General features: G+C 34.4%; 1 protein-coding gene across 1 annotated transcript; it reads right to left on the bottom strand.

Moving 5' to 3' along the window:
• Positions 1 to 1,869: 1,869 nt before the first annotated feature.
• LOC145058583 (putative E3 ubiquitin-protein ligase BAH1-like) lies at positions 1,870 to 19,292 on the bottom strand. Its single transcript, XM_079006468.1, has 6 exons — positions 18,885 to 19,292; positions 18,458 to 18,702; positions 18,122 to 18,376; positions 17,821 to 17,958; positions 17,285 to 17,343; positions 1,870 to 2,246 (listed from the first exon to the last, which is right to left on the bottom strand). Exons 1-6 carry the CDS (start codon positions 19,057 to 19,059, stop codon positions 2,141 to 2,143), a joined length of 978 nt encoding a protein of 325 aa, XP_078862594.1. The 5' UTR covers positions 19,060 to 19,292; the 3' UTR covers positions 1,870 to 2,140.
• Positions 19,293 to 21,187: the final 1,895 nt, after the last annotated feature.

The following is a 21,187-nucleotide window of genomic DNA, read 5'->3' on the forward strand; positions in this document are numbered from 1 at the left end:
GGGTATTCTTACTTGGTGGAGGTGCTATCTCATGGGCATCTAAGAAGCAATCTTGTATAACAAGTTCAACAATGGAATCTGAATTTATTGCATTGGCTGCTACAAGTAAGGAAGCAGAATGGTTAAAGAATTTGATTTATGAGATTCCATTGTGGAGGAAACCGATTGCGCCATTATCTATCCGTTGTGATAGTGTTGCTACTTTGAGTAAAGCTTATAGTCAAATTTATAATGGAAAATCGAGACATATTGATGTTAGACATGAGGTTATTAGAAATCAAATAATGGATGGTGTGATTTCGATTGAGTTTGTAAAATCACAACAAAATTTGGCGGACCATCTCACTAAGAGTTTGGCGCGAGACCTAGTGCACAAATATACTATATGGATGGGTTTAAAGTCCTTGTAAATTCTTATGAATGAGACACCCAATTCCCCTCTAATACAATGTTAGAGGTTGAATTCAATGTGGAAAGCTTATTTATATGAATTGGAACGCACATTATAACCATCCCAAGGTACGTGTGTTTGAACCTGTAGAGACCAGGACGAATTTGATTTCTTAATGATTCTTTTGATAAAATGTATATAGGTACATGAATAAAAGAATCACCTATATGATCGTGAAGTATAGCCGTACTTCAAAGAGCTCGGGACTTGGCTTTTATACGATCAAGAATGGATTGGGACACACGACTTTATAATTAGTGTCAAGTTATTTTGTTTTAGATGATTGTTAAATTAATGTGTATATTATCTTCAGATATTCAAAAGAGTTGATGAGTTCAATCTTTAAGATACCTTGATTTCTCGAATGTTTGAAATGTGTAATATACTAATATGAAAATTCAATCGTATCGATATTTTCATTTATGCATTAGTTTCGTTTCTTTTGTTTTAAGTTTGTTAATTCAAGGTTACACTAAAATAGGGGAGGATTGTTAATGATTTTATCACCAAATATATTTTAGTGTAATGGACTTAACAAGTGTTTCAAGAATAATGTTTTAGTTATAATACAAGTTAGGAGGTGCGAGAGTGCACACTTGTATTTACTAAACATTGTTAGTACTGAACCTTAATCTACTGTGTCAAGTCGGGGGTCCCAAAATTGAAAAATGAAAACTGTTTTGATTTATCTTTTGTTGGATAAATCAGGGAAAACGACTATTGTTTGAAACACAGAAAAATGGAAAACGCTCTCTCTTCATCTTCTCAAAATTGATTCAGATTTCATGCCTAAAATCTGAATTTCTACATCAGGAATTATCCCAGTTTGGATTTTGTAATACCCAAGGCATATAGGGTCGAAATATCAAACAAGGAAAGTGTTTACACGATTCCTGTTTGTTATCCAGATTTTTCTATACCTAATTCGAATTTCCCTAATAAAAATTGTCATTACAAAAAAGTTTAAAGTAAATTGGAACAAAGTGGCAATAAAATAAAAACCTTTGGACCATGAGTACTTGTCCAAACCTGTTTTTGCCAAAAATGATAATTTGACCTAACACAAATGCCATTCTTGCAATTTTGTCTATTATATATTGGTAACGAAATATCCTCCACAAACATGATTTTATCAAAACCCTACAAAACCTTTTTAAAAATGGTGTAATATTTGGTACAATAGTTCATATCTAGCCAATTATCCGAATTTTTTCTTCAAAAGCATGTGCATTATTTTTCTCAACTTTTATAGATTTTTTAAAGTTCCTTTATATTTATTAGTTTTTAGAAGTTAAGCTTACATTTTTTTTCTATTATTATGAGTATACAAATGTTTATATGAATTAGAAACATAAATATTAAATAAAATATACATGATTAACTAATATAAATTTAAATATATACATAGTATTATTACAAATAAACGAATATTACATTTATATAACTGCATTAATTGGAAATGACCAAACATATACTTGAAGGATACACATGAAGGTTTAACAAATGTTATATAAATGAATAGTATATAACACAAATTTATGTGTTACATTATTCAATTACATTCATTTGGAGCAATAAACGACATTGGATTTAAAACAAATGACATAGAAATAGAATGTGATGTTGGATTGGAGATGTTTGTGATAACCCGATCATATAACTTGTTTGTGACGTGCCGACGGTCCAATGTCACATCCCAATCATATAAGTTGTTTGCAACTCCCAATATTCTTTAGTTTGCTTCAATATCTTTTTTCTTTCTTCAATTAATCTCTCCTTATATCCATCTTTGTACCTATAAGAGATATACTAAGCAAAAAATGCATTTAAAACATGTTCACAACAAAATTCATGTAATCTTATAACCACAAACATTATTAATTATATTATAAGTGCATTTCCAACGAACCGATATAAAAACAAAAATGCCATGGAGAGCCTTTCTAACCGTGTTCAACATTTACATTACATTAGTTGTTGTTGTTGGTTAATTTTATTTATTTTTAATTTTTTTTATGTATAAGTATAGTTATTATTTACAAATCAAAATAAATAAATGATAAAATAAATAACTATTTAATTTGTACAAAAGCAAAATAAAAAAAATTATTAAATAAAAAAAATAGTTTATGTATTTAGAAATAAATGATTAAAGTAATTGATTATATGGATATTTGCTTTTTGTTTATTGAAATGAAAATGATTTTCTAAAAGCCATCCAAACCAACACGTTTATAAAGAAGGCAGCTATTAGCTTATTATTGAACCAATTATTTAATTAAATTGCCTCCTCCATCTCCCCTATTACATGTGTAGCCCCTCTCCTGTTTCCTTTGTGTGTTTGTTCGACCATAGAAAGGGCAAAAGAAGGTGGTAATTTACTTTGAAGATCGTGTCTAGAAGTTGTTCTTGTTAATTATCTGTTTGTGTGGATACCAATAAGACTGGTTTAAATTGATCACAATCTCGTATAGTCCTATATCATAAGAATCCTACTATTCCTAACAGGTTCTTTCGGTTGTTCTTCACAGTATAGCTTCTCTTCATAGGTATTGTCATAACTTCTTCTACTATTATATTCTTCAATTCTAAAATTATTCCATTGATGTCACGATTAATTGCATACATAGTGTTGGAACTTTGTTAAATGGAAAACACTCTCTTTAGGACTTGTCCCACAATGGAAGAAAGAGGAAACTTATACTCTCTTAAAAAGCCTCCTACTAGTTGTTTACTAATTAGATCAAAGGCTTGGACTAGAGGGACCGGGTTGGATTTGGTGATTGGGCTAGTCAAATTGGTCTTGAAAGCTTATATTAATATATATATATATATATTTATTTAATGGTCAAAGATTGGCCTTGGGCCTTGGTGTCTCATTGACTAGTTACAATATTATATATATATATATATATATATATATATATATATATATATATATATATATATATTAATTCCGATTTTGACTTTTATTATATATTAAAAATCTGTTAAATTCGTTTTAACTGTTTTGACAGTTATTTTCGGTTAGCAGTTTTGGAGGGAAAAACCAGTCAATCTATATGTATAAATAGATCACCAAAGACCAGATTTCGGGTTCAGAAAAAATACATACAGATTCGTACTCCAAATACAATGAAGGGAACATAGAGAATTTCGTTAGAATGAAGAGAAGTTCTTGGTTGATTGTTGTATCCTCTAGACAGATCCCTACCAGGGAAATTTCTGTCTTAGGACACTGCAATTTGCAGGCCTCAATCTATATAATTTCGTTTTTTTGTGTTTCTGTTGTAAACATAAACCATCAAGTATGTTTTCTGTAAACCGATTCTTGTATATTTCATGTATATATCTCAATTTCGTTTGTTTTATTTCAATTAATCTTGTTGATTGTATACTTCTGTCATAACACATAGTTTCAAGATGGCATGAAGAAACTTTTTCACCAACGTAATCTCCTCGATATCTTCTCTTGGAGATTGAATATTAGTTAAATATATTCCATCTCATGAAAAAAGAATCCACCTGACTCATCGTCCTTCATCTAGGTCAATGGAAGTAGTTTCTCAAGTTTTGTACTTTAGCCTCATTTACGAGCTTAATTCCCATGTTCATCGCAAGTAGCGTTTCCCATGCTTCTAGCTATTTATATCTTGGCTAACATTATAAGCGCAATCGCTAGAGTTACTTTATAAACTGCAACATCCTTTAATGCAATATTAATCATGATTTAATGTTAGTGCCTACGGGACTTGTACAATGTCGTTATGATTTATGAAGTAATTAAGGATGTCCTGAAATACTAAAGTATATATGGTAATTTTGGGAATGTAACAATATTTCTTTATCATGTAAAAAGTTATAACGCATATATAAGATATAAAAGTGTATCAAATTTTCAGCGAGGATTAGTACGCAGTGACCACGATTAACGTCTCACTAGCAAAATGTTATTTTCTTTTTGGTGTATGTGTAGAAACGAGGTTGATCCAGCAAACAAACCTATTAAACCGTTCGAATCGGAACCGGTCAACCAGCCAACATGAGTTTTACTATAAAATTTTAATTATTTTTATAACCGTGATTCCTACGAGCTATAACCTAGTATGGTAATAAATAACAAATACATCTTATAAATTGTTAAAGTTTCTGGTACTGAAATATATTAACTATAATATGAAAATATTGGTGATGGCGGTCGACTCAATAACTATGCAGATGTATAATTTTCTCACGAAAGCGGTACTTCTGTGATTATTGTAAACACCATAATTTGAATAATATACCAATTCTGAAACTAGATTGCTACTATTGGTAAATATGTTGATAAATTTACCAAAAGTTGATGATTTTGTGACTTGAAATATGTTTATGGTAATCTAAGAACCCCTAAAACATATATGCATTAGCGTATTGGTACCTGATCGGCATAATTGAAAGTAAGTTCCCAAAACAAGAAAAAAATACAGACATGTTATTAAGGATATCTCATAGAATCTTTCAAACTAGTAATGTATTATGTTGTATTTATTGTTTCCTGTAATTTCTCTGTTCCTTGTATTATATATTGTTAATGAAATATCCTCCACAATGTGTGGTGAATTTATCCTACCTTACATGGTATCAATCTAACTTTGATCCTCCTAAAACCCTAATTGCTAACTTTGATCCTCCTAAAACCCTAATCATCGCACCTCTTCTTTTTTTCCTCATGGCAGTTGGCGACGATTCTTCCCTCTCCCTTTCCATCCTTCTTCACATGCTTACCATCAATATCTTTTTCATTAATTATCTTCTTTGTAAATTTTTTTTGGCCATTCTCTCATATCTGAAGCTTTCTGGTCACATTGACGGCTCCACCGTCAATCCTTCTCTCACAATCACCACCAACATCGCCACTGCTCCCAATCCAGATTGTGCTACTTGGCCTCATTTGGATCAACGTGCTCTCATTATTATCTACTCTTCAATTTTTGAAGAATCTTTGTCTCAAGTCTTAGGTCTTGATGATGCTCATTCCGTTTGGCGTTCCCTTGAAGCATCCTACATCCATGACTCTGTGGAACGCACGCAAACCCTACATGATTCTCTCTATAGTTTGCAAAAAGGTAACTCCTCTGTCACTGAACACAATCATAAATTTAAGAATATTTGCGATCAACTATATGTGATTGGTCACTCTGTTGATGATGTGAATAAATCCCATTGGTTCTTATGTGGTCTTGGGTTGTCTTTTGAGACATTTTCCACTACCCATAGTGCTGTCAAACCTTGTCCTACCTTTCACGATCTTCTCTCTCAAGCTGAAGGTCATGAGTTATTTCTTACAATCTATTCATGGCTCCACTCCACCACATGTTGCTTTTAATGCAACTCAAACTCGCTCTCAACCCTCAAACCTTGGTTGTGGTCGAAGCTCTAATAATGATGATAATTTTTCCAGAGGACGAGGTTGCGGTCGTCGTCACCCTCATTGTTAGCTATGTCGTAAGGATGGTCACTATGAAACTCAGTGTCTCGATCTTAACTCTTTTGTAACTCGATTACCCCAATCATATGCAAACCTTGCCACTAATTTACACTCTCAGTGCCATGTTCATGATAGCTCTCCAGATTGGTATGTCGATTTTAGAGCAATTGCTCAGATGACACCTTCCTCTTTCAACCTTGAAAATGTCAAATCATACAAAGGCTAGGATTATGTCACTTATGGTAATGGTACATCTCTACATGTGTCTCATATATGCTACTATTCTCTTCAAAATAATATCAAACTGTTAGATATCCTTGTTGTTCCTCATCTCCCTAAAAACCTTTTTTCTATTACCAAACTCACAAATGATCAACCTATTGACATTTTGTTATATTATTATTTCTTTGCTCTTCAAAATTGTCTCACCCAGGACATCCTAGCTCAGGGTCGGGTTAAAAATGGTCTTTACATTCCGGAGCAAGGTCACAAGTCGTTTTTGGCTAAGCTCTCCTCCAATCCACTTCTTGCTTCCTTTGAGCTTTGGCACAATCATTTAGGACATGCAACTTTTGATGTTATTTTTAGCTAAAACATATCATTTGTTGCTTACTTCATTGCTATCAACACCGACTTTATGTTCTTCTTGTCAACTTTCTAAAATCAAACGTTACCTTTTGATATTAATCCTAAACGTACATTGCATGTCTTAGATTAAGTGTTAAATTTGTTCAAAAAATATTATTCTATTTTAGTTGGTACAAAAAATACCAATGAACTAATGATGTTGTTCACAAAATACCATAAAAGTACACATTTTGTTCAAATTACAAATTATGGTAACTGACTAATTAGGTTAATATTATTGGTAAATTAGTTAAATGGAAAATTATAAATTACATGGTTTGGACTTATAATGAAAATGACTTAGAAGGGTAACTAAGTTTTAAATTTGTTCAAAAAATATCATTCAAGTTTAGTCATAATCTGTAATCACTTTGGTCAACTATTGTAATATTTATATGAATGAATAAGAAAGGATTATTCATATATTTATGTGTTTTATATGTTATTTTATGCTAGGTATTTAAGAATAAAATAAGCAAGATTAAAATATGGGTAAAAAATATGATATTATTCTAAGATAAATAGTCTTAACCAAGTTGTAGTATATGCGACAAAGATTCCGGAGAAAGGAACGTTTGAAAATGACTTTGTATGAAGAAATTATGTTTCTTCGAAGTTTTGCAATTAAACGGCACGACTTTGCGTATTGTAAAATGTCAATTTTTGATAAACTACTTTCTAGCCCAAGTGATCTAAATGAAATTCATTGTAGTCATTAAACTGAGAGCCTGCATATAAAGAACATCTAAATCTGAGTTCATTAGAGGAAGTTATGATTTTTTGAAGTTTTAGTGAATTAGTGCGGACACAAAAAATGAATTTTAGATCGCTTGATTGTTAGCCGAAACAATATAAATGAGAGTTGAAGATCTCGTTAACAGGAGCCCAACGATATAACAACAGTCGAAAATGGACCCCGGATGAGAAAGTTATACATGTGTTAAAAAAATAAAGTCAAAATTAGCCGACAGAGTCTACAAATAAAGTTGTAGATCTCATCGAGGGCTTTCTGGTATTATAAAGAAAGTCAAAAACGGAGCTCGTATGAAGACGATACACAATTTTGAAAATCTAAAAAACGACATGCGCGGCGAGCAGAGTGTTCTAGAAGCCGCCGTGCAGTCCCACCCATATTCGAACACGTGTCAGCTTCTGAGAGGGCCGACCAGACCAGTAAGCGGCGTGCACCTGGTATGTGCGTGACGCACAAGCCAAATCTCCCTCCTATAAATAACATTCAGTCTCCTGTCCAAATCCCTCACCCCTATAAACTTCCTCTCTCGATATTATTTGACTTTTAGCTCAGTTTCCCTTAGTTTTAGTCTGTGGCGGAGCCCTACGACACCCCTAAGTGCTCAGCTAATTGTAACCTTCGATTAGAAGTCCCGAGTCAGTATTCTCCCTGCTTAGTTCTCGATTTTCATCAAGAGCACTCTATAAGTGAGCTACACTTACTCTGCTTCCGTATAATTTACGATTATAGTTATAAGTCGTCACTAGGAACATAAAATTAAGATTTATCAATGATTCCAAGTAGTTATATTGATTGATCTACTTACGAGAAAAGTGTCCAGAATGGTCATGTTGGCTTGGTTGTTGGATTTTCGAAAGGCTATACGCCAAAATGGTCTTGCTTTCCAGCTTTCTTGCATGGCTGATCCTTATTTGATAGAACTCTCAATATTCATTAGGATTATTTAAGAATCTAAACCCATAGGATAATAATCATGATACTAGACTAAGACTTAGTGTTATATACATCCAGGTCTTTTGGAAAAGGTGTAAGGCGAAGCTTTGCCCGATTCACCAATCACCAGACACTTTGTCAGGTGAGTGCATCGTTACTATTATGTACACAATATAAATTAAAAGTATTATTTATAAGCGACATTAAGTGTTTGCATGTATTATCTATGTTATGTGATACTTGTATAAATATGATAGTACTATTGGATTAGGAACTGTATTGCACTGAAAATTTCCTTTTGCATAAGTATGAATTAGTTACAATCGGACTTGTAAAAGGTGTTTAGTTCCTAATAAGCTAGACATTAGATATGTCTCATTATAGGGTAGCGTGTGAGCTTAGATAGCAAAGTGTATTATTCCTTCTTTTTCTTGGATGACCATAAATGGTGGGTCCAAGTCAGACAACTGGCAAGTATGTATGGGTCATCGACCAGAGTAGATGCAACACTTGACCATTCTAGACAGCCTAGTGAATTACGTTGCTAGCATGGAATTATAACTTGTGGTAGATAAAATAGGATACTATATTGATCAAATCTCTGAACATTGGTTGCCTTTATATGACTTACACTGGCCAAGGACTCCTTAGCGGTGTAGTTAAACAGTTGCTCACGATTTATCAGGTTGATCGATTCTTCCAGATAATCGTGCTTTAGGATCTATGAGGATCAGTTGGGTTGGGTAGTTGGTCTTAGGTCATATTTTATATACATCATATGACATCATTGTTTACATGAAATATATTATATATTATCATTAAGTTATTATGGGCTTGAAAACCCTATGCATATCACCATGTTTTCCCAAACCTGACCCACTCATTTTATGCATCACAGGTAGCGGATGTAAGGCTGTCGAAGTCTAGTTAGGATGCTGAGTCGAATAAAGAGATGTGGCTATAATAAGTAGTTTCAGGACCTTTTGATATTTGTGTTGTAATATATTTTTGGATATGAACGACAACATCCTCAAAGTTTTAAATAAATGAAATAACTTTTGTTATCTCATAAATATTTTGTTTAACTGGGAGTTTGTGCATCTTATTTTATTAATTGTATTGAAAATGTTTTAATTGGTTCTGAAAAATGGGGGATGTCACAGTTGGTATCAGAGCATTAGTTAAAGCGAACTATGGATTTAGGTACTTATAGAATTAAACTTAGAAGCTAAGTATGATCGGAGAGGTGTGTGATAGATTACTTTACGATATATACCTTTTTTGCTTTAGTCTCTAGCACCAACATATTATAGGAAGATGCCTTAACTGCTCATTATCTACTAAATGTTTATATATGTATGTGTAATAAGTAATACATCACCTTATAAAAATACTCGTTTCTATGACTATAGAACGTCATGACGATCACTAGGAGGGGAAGAGTCGTCAATAACGAAGGAGGTCCAGTACCTCAGAAAGTCGGAGCAGCTACTGCTCAAATCTCGATGAATGAAGCTTGAGCAATGATACAAGAAATGCTCGAACAACAATGACATGAGTTTAGGGAACTCTTGGCTCAAGATCTAGCTAATGATAGAGGACGAGCGCCTGCTATCAACAAGTTGATAGTTGTTGAAGAAGTCAACAACGGACCGATTCCCTCTCATGACGGTCCAGGAAGGAAATGATGACTCAGAAAGTCATCAATAACCACTCCCTCCTCTGGAAGACTTGGAGATTCGAAGAAATGGTGAACCCAGAGGCTATTTCAAGTATAAGGATTTCAAGACTTGCAAGCCGTCAACATTTAACAAGAAGGAGGATCCAGTGGGAGTAATTGGTTGGATCTCGGAAATGGAGTTAGCTTTCATCACATGTGGCTGCACGAGAAAACTACAAACCACCTATATTGTAAGATAGTTCAAGGGCACATCACTTTGTTGGTGGAACACGTTAGGAAATATGTTGAGCCCCAAAAAGCCACTGCAACTAACATGGGACAAATTCGTGACCCATTTCAAGAGGAAGATTAGTTCGGATGAGAACCTAATGGAATTGGAGAATCAGTTCTTGACTTTAATGAAAAGTAGCATGTCAATTGATGAGTACACCAACACTTTCACTGATAAGATGGAATTTTCCCTACGAGTCATCCCTGACAAGTTGACCAAGGTTGATAGGTATTCAAAAGGATTTCCATGGGAGTATACGATTCCAGTTAAGCAGGCACCTACTTTCGAAGCGACCATTTGGGCTGCAAAATTTGTGGAAGGCATGCTTAAGAAAAGGACTACCACTAGAGTGGAAGTTGGTGAAAAGAGGAAGGCTAAGGGAATCAACAACAAAAATAGTAAGACGAAGAAGTTCTCAAAGTCAAACAAAAAGACTGGAAGCAACATTGAAGGGAAGTGTTGCGACCAGTACAGGAAGAAGCATTTTGGCAACTGTGTTATATGCTTCAAGTGCAAGAAGCCAGGGCATATCTCTACAAATTGCCTAGTGAATGGAAACGTTTGTTTTAATTGTGGAGAGGAGGGACACATGAAGGCAAATTGTCCAAAAGTTGAGAAACCAATCCCAAGGATCATGCCACCAAAGCCCAAGGGTCGAAGCTATCAGACGAGCCTTAACGAAGTAAAGGAAAAGGCTGATGTTGCTTCAGGTACATTCTTAGTTAACCAAATCCCTGCAATAATAATAATTGATTTTGGAGCATATCATTCATTTATATCGCATAAATTTGGTAGGAATGTATCTGTTAGCAATAGGTTAGAGGCCGTGACCATTAACCTTGACGGAAATGAATTTCATCATGAGCTTTTACCTTTCGAGTTAAGTGAGCTCGACGTAATTATCAGCATGGAATAGTTGGGATAAAACCTTACAGACATCCTATATGGAAGAAATATGGTGCGTATTAACCCCCCTGGGAGAGAGCAAGTCGTGGTGTACGAGGACAAGAGTAGAGTGAAGTCTGGAATCAAATCCAAAAATGCCTATTCAAGGGATGTATAACATTCTTAGCATATGTGATAGACGCGGAGAAGGAGAAGAAGGAAATAACTTATATTCCAGCAGTGTGATATTTTCCTGAGGTATTTCCAGATGAATTACCATGATTACCAACAGAGAGATAGGTAGAATTCAGAATTGACTTATTGCCAGACACGACGCCGATTACGAAAGCATCGTATCATTTAGCACCTACAGAGATGAAATAGTTAATGACACAACTCTAGGAATTGTTGGACAAAGGCTTTATAAGAAATAGTTCATCACCTTAAGGAGCTCTAGTACTGTTCATAAAGAAGAAGGACGGTATAATGAGAATGTGATAGATGACTTGTTCAATCAATTGTATGGAGAAACTATCTTCTCCAAGATTGATCTCATGTCAAGCTATCACTCGTTAAAGATAAGAGAGTAAGACATCAAAAAGACAACCTTTAAAAGAAGGTATGGACACTATGAATTCCTTGTTATGTCCTTTGAACTAATAAATGCTCCAGCATCATTCATGGATTTGATGCATCGAGTTTCTAAACCTTTTCTCGATAAATTAGTAATAGTTTTCATTGATGATATATTGATTTACTCCAAAAACAAGAAAGATCATGGTAAACATCTCCGAGAAGTACTAGAAGTCCTAAGAGGGAGACGCTTTATGCAAAGTTCTCCAAGTGTGACTTTTGGATATGGGAGATACAACTTTTGGGTCATATAGTTAACCCGGAAGAGATTATGGTTGACCCAACAAAGATAGAAGTTGTGATGAAATGGGAGACGCCAAAGACTCCTACTGAAAATTTGTATTTTAATGGGATTGGCGGGTTGCTATCAAAGATTCATCAAAATTTTCTCTTCTATTATAGCTTCATTGACAACCCTAACCAAAAAGGGAGGTGCCTATACTTGGAGCGAGAAGCAAGAAAAAGCTTTTGGTGAATTGAAGAAGAGGTTGTGTCAAGCACCAATCCTCATCCTACCAGAAGGAACTGATGACTTTACTATTTTTAATAAAGATTCTAAGATTGGATTGGGATGTGTCCTTACCTAAAGGGATAAAGTAGTAGCTTACGCCTTGAGATAATTGAAGCCCCACGAGCAGAATTATCCGACTCATGATTTAGAGCTTGCAACAATGGTTTTTGCTCTAAAGATTTGGAGACACTATATTTATAGAACCAAATGCAAACTCTATATAGATCATAAAAGCATTTAATATCTATTTTCTCAAAAGGAATTAAACATGAGACAAAGGCGATGAATGGAGCTACCCAAGGACTAAGATTGCAATATACTTCACCAACTAGGTAAAGCGAACATCGTAGCCGATGCCTTAAGTAGAAAGGTGATTCCAGAAGGGAAAATAGATAGATCTTTGAAGATCGAAGCGATCTCAATGATTGTGGAAAAGATTAAGGAAGCTCAGACTAGGGCTTTGGTAGACGGTGATAAGAAGGAAGAACGTCTAGGTATGACATTTGTATTCGAAGAAGACAAGCAAGGGTTAAAGAAGTTTAAGAATCACATTTGGATACCAAAGTTGTGTGGTATACGAGATCTTCTTATGGAGGAATCTCATAAGACCATGTATTATATACACCCAGGTAGCACCAAAATGTATTTAGACTTAAAATCCTATTATTGGCGGCGGACAATGAAGGTCGATGTGGCAACTGACATAGCGTAATGACGTAACTTGTGTAAGAGTAAAGGCACACCATTGAAATCCATATGGGGATTTGGATCGTCACCGATATGGAAGTGGGATGATGTTACCATGGATTTTATAACAAAGTTTCCAATGACAAAGGGAGGTCACAATATGATCTGGGTTGTAGTAGACCGACTTACGAAGAGTGCATATTTCATATCCGCATGAGAGAATTGGTCTATGGAAAAGTTGGTTAAGACATATGTAGAGGAAATCATTAGGATACATGGAGTAGCCTTATCTATCGTGTCAGATAGGGACATTCGATTCACTTCTAGATTCTAGAAGAATTTGCAGGAAGCAATGGGCATGAAGTTGTGTTTGAGTACTACCTATCGTCCATAAACGCATGGACAGAGTGGTAGAACTATCCAAAACTTGGAAGATATGTTGCGGGCGTGTGCCTTAGAGTTTCCTGGTAGCTAGGATGACCACCTATCACTGGCCGAATTTGCCTACAACAATAGTTATCACTCCAGCATCAAGATGCCTCCCCATGAAGCACTGTACGGAAGGAAGTGTTGTACACCATCATATTGGTTGGAATAGAATAATACTTAGTGTTATATATATCTAGGTCTTTTGGAAAAGGTGTAAGGCGAAACTCTTCCCGATTCACCAATCATCAGACACTTTGTCAGGTGAGTGTAGAGTTACTATTATGAACATAATATTAAATTAAAAGTATTATTTATAAGCGACATTAAGTGTTTACATGTATTATCTATGTTATGTCTCGTATAAATATGATAGTACTATTGGAATAGGAACTGTATTGGACACAGATTGCCTTTAGCATAAGTCTAAATTAGTTATAATAGGATTTGTAAAAGGTGTTTACTTCCCAATAAGCTGGGCATTAGATAGGTCTCACTATGGGGTAACGTGTGAGTTTAGATAGCAGAGTGTCATATTCCTCCTTTTTCTTTGATGACTAGAAATGGTGGGTCCAGGTCAGACAACTACCAAGTATGTATGGGTCATCGAACATAGTAGATGGCAACACTTAACTATTCTAGGCGGTCTAGTGAATTACGTTGCTAGCATGGAATTATAACCTATGGACGTAGATAAAATAGGATACCATATTTATCAAATCTCTAAACATTGGTTGCCTTTTTATGACTTACATTTTCCAAGGACTCCCCTAGCGGTGTAGTCAAACAATTGCTCTAACAATTTATCAAGTTGGGTGATTCCTCCATATAATTGTGCATTAGGATCTGTGAGGATCAGTTGGGTTGGGTAGTTGGTGTTATGTCCAATTTTATATGCGTAATTTGACATCATTGTTTACATGAATGATATTATTTATTGTCATTAAATTATTATGGGCTTGAAAACTCTATGCATCTCACTAGGTTTTTCCCAAACCCGACCCACTCATTTTATGCATCATGGGTAGCGAATGTAAGGCTGTCGAAGCCTAGTTAGAATGCTGAGTGGAATAAAGAGATGTGACCTGTAGTATGTAGTTTCAGGTCCTTTTAATATTTACATTGTAATGTATGTTTGGATATGAGCGACGACATCCTCAAAGTTTTAAAATAAATGAAATAACTTTTGTTATCTCATAAATGTTTGTTTAACAGGGAATTTTCGCATCTCATTTTATAAAGCGTAAAGAAAATGTTTTAACTGGTTCTGAGAAATGGGGGATGTCACACACATACACACACACATACACACACACACACACATATATATATATATATATATATATATATATATATATATATATATACTAGTTGTGAGACCCATGTATTATATGAGTTAATTTAAAAAAATTAAATATAAAAGTCAAAATATTTGAGAAATTTAAATTTATAAGAAAATAAGAAAAATAAATAATTAAAATGTTTTTCATCTTTCAAATTTAAACAAATAATTTAAATAAATAAACAAAAGAAACTAATGGGTTTTAATTTGGAAATTTTGAAACTAAAAGGTAAATTCATCAATGAAATTAATATCTATTTATTACTACTTTTATTGCAATTATTACATTAAAATATTATGTTGGATTTAATAAAATAGAAAAATTCATAAAATGACATATGAAAAAAAATTAATTCAAAATAACCATAAATTGACATTTGATAAATTGAATGAGAGTGTGACATGTGACAAAAAAACCTTCATTTATTTTATATATATATATATATATATATATATATATATATATATATATATATATATATATATATATATATATATATATATATATATGCCAAGTTAGGCACTTGCCTGAACCAACTAGTATATAGTGTGATTTGAACAAAACGTGTACTTGGATGATATTATGTGTACAAAGACCTTATTTTACTGGTATTTTTTTGCATTGGATAAACTTAAAAGATGTTTTTGAACAAATTTGAAACTTATTTACTTTCCTAATTCATTTCCCTGTTCAGTCCAAGCCACATAGTTCATTATTTTCCATTTAATTATTTTTACTATTAACATCCGGTCGATTATCATCATGTGTAATCTGAAAGAAACGTGTACTTAGACGGTATTTTATGTACAAAGACCTTAGGTCACTGCTGTTTTGTTGCTGACTAAACTTGAATGATATTTTTTGAACAATTTTGAAAGCTAATAGTGTTTTTTTTAACTGGCCCAATAAACCGAACCAATTTTTTATAACTGGTTCAACTTTCACAAGCCAAGTACATTAAGAAAGTTTTAGAAAAGTTCGATATGAGAGATACTAAGGCCAGAGGTGCACCTTTGGGTAGTTAGTTGAGACTCTCAAAGGAGCAATCCCCAAAAAACGGAAGAAGAAAAGGAACAAATGGCTAAAATTCCATACTTATTTGTGGTTGGTAGTTTGATGTATGTTATGGTATGAACTAGACCACACATTACTCATGTAGTAGGAGTTGTGACTAGGTTCTTATCAAATTCAGGAAAAGATCATTGAGAGGGAGTAAAGTGGTTGTTATGCTACCTGAAAGGAACATCAATGGATGCCCTATTTTTCAGAAGAAATGGGTTTGTCTTAGAAGGGTTCACTGATGTATATTTGGGTGGATGTATGGATTCAGGAAATAGCATAATAGGTTACATGTTCACAGTCGGATGTAGATCAACCAATTAGATGTCTGGGTTAAAGAATAGTGTTACACTCTCAATCATAAAAGCAAAGTATATGGCTATTGTAGAAGCAACCAAATAACTTATACGGTGAGAGAGCTTCCTATAGGAACTTGGAATGCAATAGGAGGATTATGTATTGCATTGTGACAACCAAAATGTAGTTTACCTGGAAAAGAATATGGTGTTTCACAATATAATGAAACACATTATAATGTTTTGAGAGTTAATTAATGACGGAACTCTAAATATAGAGAAAATCCATAGAACGAAGAACCTAATAGATATGTTCACCAAGGTGGTTACCATCCAGAAGTTGAAGTTTTGTATGACTTTAATTGGCCTTTTATAAGTTTGAGAGAGAGAGAGAGAGAGAGAGAGAGAGAGAGAGAGAGAGAGAGAGAGAGAGAGAGAGAGAGAGAGAGAGAGAGAGAGAGAGAGAGAGAGACGTCGTAAGGTTTTGGATGACAGAGAACGACTAAGTTGTTAAAGCCCCCAAGTGAGAGATTGTTAGGTTTGGAGGTAAAAAAAAACATTATAAAGCTGGAGACATCTTGAATGCAACCCCAATTCTCAATTTACTCCTAAATTGACGACATTGAAATGTGCTTTCTCCCACCATACGATAATTGGTGTCCATACATACATACATATTTTAGTGTATATAGAAGAAGGAAGCAGAGAGAGAAATACACCAATCATAACACAACATAGATACACCATATAGAAAACACTGGGTGCGATAGTTTCATTTGGGCAGAGCCTTATTTTTAGCAGCCAAAAATATGAGTGACAGTGAATGATCCGATTACAGATGTGGTTTAGCTTTATATGATTGAATTTTCTAGGTGATAATAAAATATTCTCTCTCTCGTTCGGCAATAGATGTAGGTCGGATTAGACCCCGTACCATTCTAGATATGTGTTATTTATAGTTTTTTTCGTTTGCAGGTTTTTAGTAATTCTACTTCACGTATATTACCGAAATCATTTACCGTTATATCTAAAGTGCTTAATTTGTTTTGTTTAACATCCAACTTCAATATGGTAAGACACCATAACACGTCACAAACCCTTATTTTTGTGCCTTAGGTGAGATTTAAACTTGGGTCACTAGTCCTCGGGGTGCCTACGTTGTCGTCCTTCACAACCAACTTGGCCTTGATGGTTAAACCCAAGCTAAAAATACTTCCGAGCTCTATTGTAAATTAATATCAAAATAAAAGAGATTACCTTCGTTTTAAGAGCCAACCTAGTTCAGACATGCAAACTGGTTTGCCATACACACCACTCTGCAAAAACAATTAAAGTAACAAAAGGAAAACATTAGCCGTGACTTGTGTTTTACAAATTATATATCCCGAGTGGTATCAAGATAGAAGGAGTAGTAACTACTAGTAATTCGACATTTAAAATTCAATGTTACTCCAACCACGTACACTGATTGATGAGCAAAACGAATTTCTATTTGGGAATTTCGGATGATCGAAACTGCAACATGTTTTTAACATGCTAAAATTTCAGTCGCAGCATTTATAGATGTTATTGCACTTGAACGATATGCTGATCAATATATATATATATATATATATATATATATATATATATATATATATATATATATATATATATATATATATATATATATATATATATATATATATATGTAAGTATCGAACCTATTTGCTAATCAACTTAGTTTTAAAATTAAGTAAAAATGAGATATATTACTTTACAACTTTATATATGTAGTTAGAAACTGCACTGACCTCTCGGCAAACTGGACATTTGGACTCAGGGCTTGCGGATTTGAAGCCTTCAATGATCAATGCATGCCCAGCTAAACAAGCACAAGACTTGCAAAAAATGTGTCCGCAGCTCAAAGCATATGGTTGGAAAACAATGTCCTGAACCAATACAAGTATAATACTGACCATTATGTCAGTGAACCCTGTGACATCATATATGCTCACCAAGAAGAACTTTTAAACAACTTTTTTTAGAAAGATTTAAATGATCCTCTTTATCTAACATTAAATTGCGTTAAAGTTCATTTAATTAAGGCCATACCAAGCAAATAGGACACGTGAGATTGCATTCCAATTTCTCGGACCCTAGAAGGGTTAAAGTCAGTGCAGACCCTTGATTTGAGACGTTGAGATCACAAGAGAGTGGACCAAAAAGCTCATCTGAGATCAAACTGTCCGAACCTTTAAGATTCATATACATAGCTACTAATTCAATCAACCATGATGATTGCATAATATCCAAGTGTTTGGCTTGTAGTTTGGATTTAAAGTTGATAACGCTTTCAGATTCGTGAACCTGTGCATGGTACATATATAATCAAGATTCAAGAACAAGAAACACCACGTGGCGATGTAATTCAATGACCATGGAGCTTACTTTATCATATTTCTTAAGAATCTTCCTCAGTGCGATAGCATTCATAACAGCAAACTGGATTAGCATCCATCCTTTGTGTAGGAGTGCTGCTTCATGATCATCTTTGAAATATTGAAACGGGCCTGCTAAGAATCTTCGCATACCAGGAGAGAAATGAAGATGAACAAGCTGCCCGACTCTCAAACCAAAATAATCAGTCATCTTCGTAGCTTTTGTTGTTAATTCAGTGAACATCCATTCACACCCTAAAACACGCGTAAGGTAAAGGTAACACAAGAACCATGAGGAACTGTTTATATTATCCACGCTCATCAAATAACACGTAATCTTTGTTTTCACTTCTCTTATGCATGGGAGCAGTCATTTAAGAGTTCATGATAATGAAATACAGTTAAACCAAAAAGAAGAAACGAAACAAGAAGCTTACTGTGGCATTGTGTCTGATTGAAATCATCACCATGAGAATCAACGGAAGCTTCATTATGTCTATGATGCCTGCAAAAGTTCAAATCATTTTTGAGCCTATTGTACTCAAAATGAAAGCTCTTGTTGATCAGATCCTTCCCCACCAAATAAGCCGTAAACGTCTCTTCGAACCCCATAACTTCAATTCGATTCAGTTAGCACTTGTAAACACCAACAACAATATGAAGAATTGAAATCGACACAATGCGGAACCCAGTATTTGAATCTAATATTGCCGGGTGTTATTTCCATCAAACCATCTTCTAAAAATGTTCACGGTTGATGGGAACTTTTATGCTAAGAGAATATAAAGTGATGATATATAACTGAAGCTAGTGACTTGCAACATATGAAGCAAGACTTGTACATCATATCGTACGGGATACATTATGACTTCGACTACAAGGAAAGTCGACATAAACCTATATATAAAAGTATAAAACATATAAACCAATCTTAAAGAAAAGCAAAAAAATTAAATAAAAAATTAAAAAGTGGACATAGGATGTTGTCATAATAGTGCTTTAATCAATCGAAGTTGGTACTGGTAGATCCTTTTCTCCACATATAAATTATTAAAGGGTCTTATCCAAATATGATAATGCTCTAGTCCCTTACAAAATAGGAAGCCAGACTTGTACATCGTACGGGATACATTAAGATATCGACTACAAGAAAAGTCAACATAAACCCATATATAAAAACATACAAACCAATCTTACCTTTCAATCTAAAAAAAAGATAATAAAAAAATTAACTTAGGATGTTGTCATAATGGTGCTTTAATCACTTTTGTCGATAAGAATATATATATATAAAAAAATGAATCTAGTGTCAACCGTGAATCTTTCAACTAACATTGTTTATACTCTGTATTAAACGTCCTTCAAACAGATTATGAAACATAATTAGATCAAGTTTTCCTTTTTAACTACCGTTTTCTTTTAGAAAATGCAAGTGATCACTAAACTGTTTAAAGCTGTTGAGAGTGGTTCATCTTTTGTAACACGTGTATTATCATGTATTATTCTTTTACTTTTGAAGACTTGAATTTTTGGAAATTATTCCGTCCACATCGTGGTTTATATGTTGCCATAGCGTGGTGATGCCAAGTCACCACGACACGATACCTTTTAAATGTCACGGCGTGGCGCCTCATGTTGCACAAAACTCTAAGTTTCGGGCTTTCGGCCCAATTTAAGGGATATGGGGGCTAGGATTTGACCACCGTCAACCTCCATCACCTCCAGAATACTCCCTCATGAACCCTAGCCCCTGTTAAAGCTTTTGAACTCATTTGAGTGGTTTTTGGTGATCTTTGAAGGAAGAAGAAGAAACTTTTAGTGCAAAGATCCAACAAGCAACTCATCTCCACCTCATTGTGCACTTTCCAGACTTTTTTTAAGTCCTCAAGCTCCTACCTTTATGATTCCATCTCTTTAGATCTAGGTTATAAATCTTATTTCTTTACGTTGGGTTGGTTTGAATGGTTGGATCGATCCAATAAAGTTGACAACTTTATTGATCATTGAGCTCCCTTGAGCAACATATGTTATAACTCTGGACTTTAAGGTTGTCTTGAAGCCATGCATGATTTGACCCCATTCCCTTCCCTTTTGACCTAACTTGGGGTGTGACATGCATTGGACATGCATGACGATAAAGCAAAGATTTTTATGGATCATCTGGGTGCCTAGAAGCTTTTTGGAAAGTATGAGGGAAGGACTTAACATATCAGTGGCTTAATCCATTAAGGTTGTAACACCCATTCTAGGTACGGATTTACTTCGCAATGTCAAATGTCTTTCTGGGTTGCCACGACGTGGTGGAGCCTCACTTCGGCGTGAAAATATTTTATGGGCCACAGGTTTTAATGAGTCACCACGGCGTGGCAGCCGCTATTGTTGTAAACCTTAAAGTTTAGGATTTGGGAACCATTTAAACAATCTTAACCCCTTGTAGCCTTCCTCCCATCAGCCTCCATTCCTCAGAAACGTTCATTACAAACTCTAGAGCATTTTTGTGAGTTTTGAACCTAAAAGTGTGTGTTTTTGGTGGTTGTAAAGGAAGAAGGAGATTGGTAGATCATCTTGGAAGTTCAAGGCAGCCTAGATCCAGAAGTTTGTTCTCGTCAAGCATCTCCAGGAGGTAAAAGCTTGGAACTTCACGAGTTAATTGCTAGATCTCTAGATCTTTTTACCCTTTTTCTTTATGTCTTGTCAATTTTGGTGGTTAGATCTATCAAAGTTTGCAACTTTATGGATC

This window comes from Lactuca serriola, chromosome 6 (genome assembly GCF_051521515.1).
Source record: "Lactuca serriola cultivar US96UC23 chromosome 6, Lser_US96UC23_V15, whole genome shotgun sequence".
Classification (NCBI taxonomy): Eukaryota; Viridiplantae; Streptophyta; class Magnoliopsida; order Asterales; family Asteraceae; genus Lactuca; species Lactuca serriola.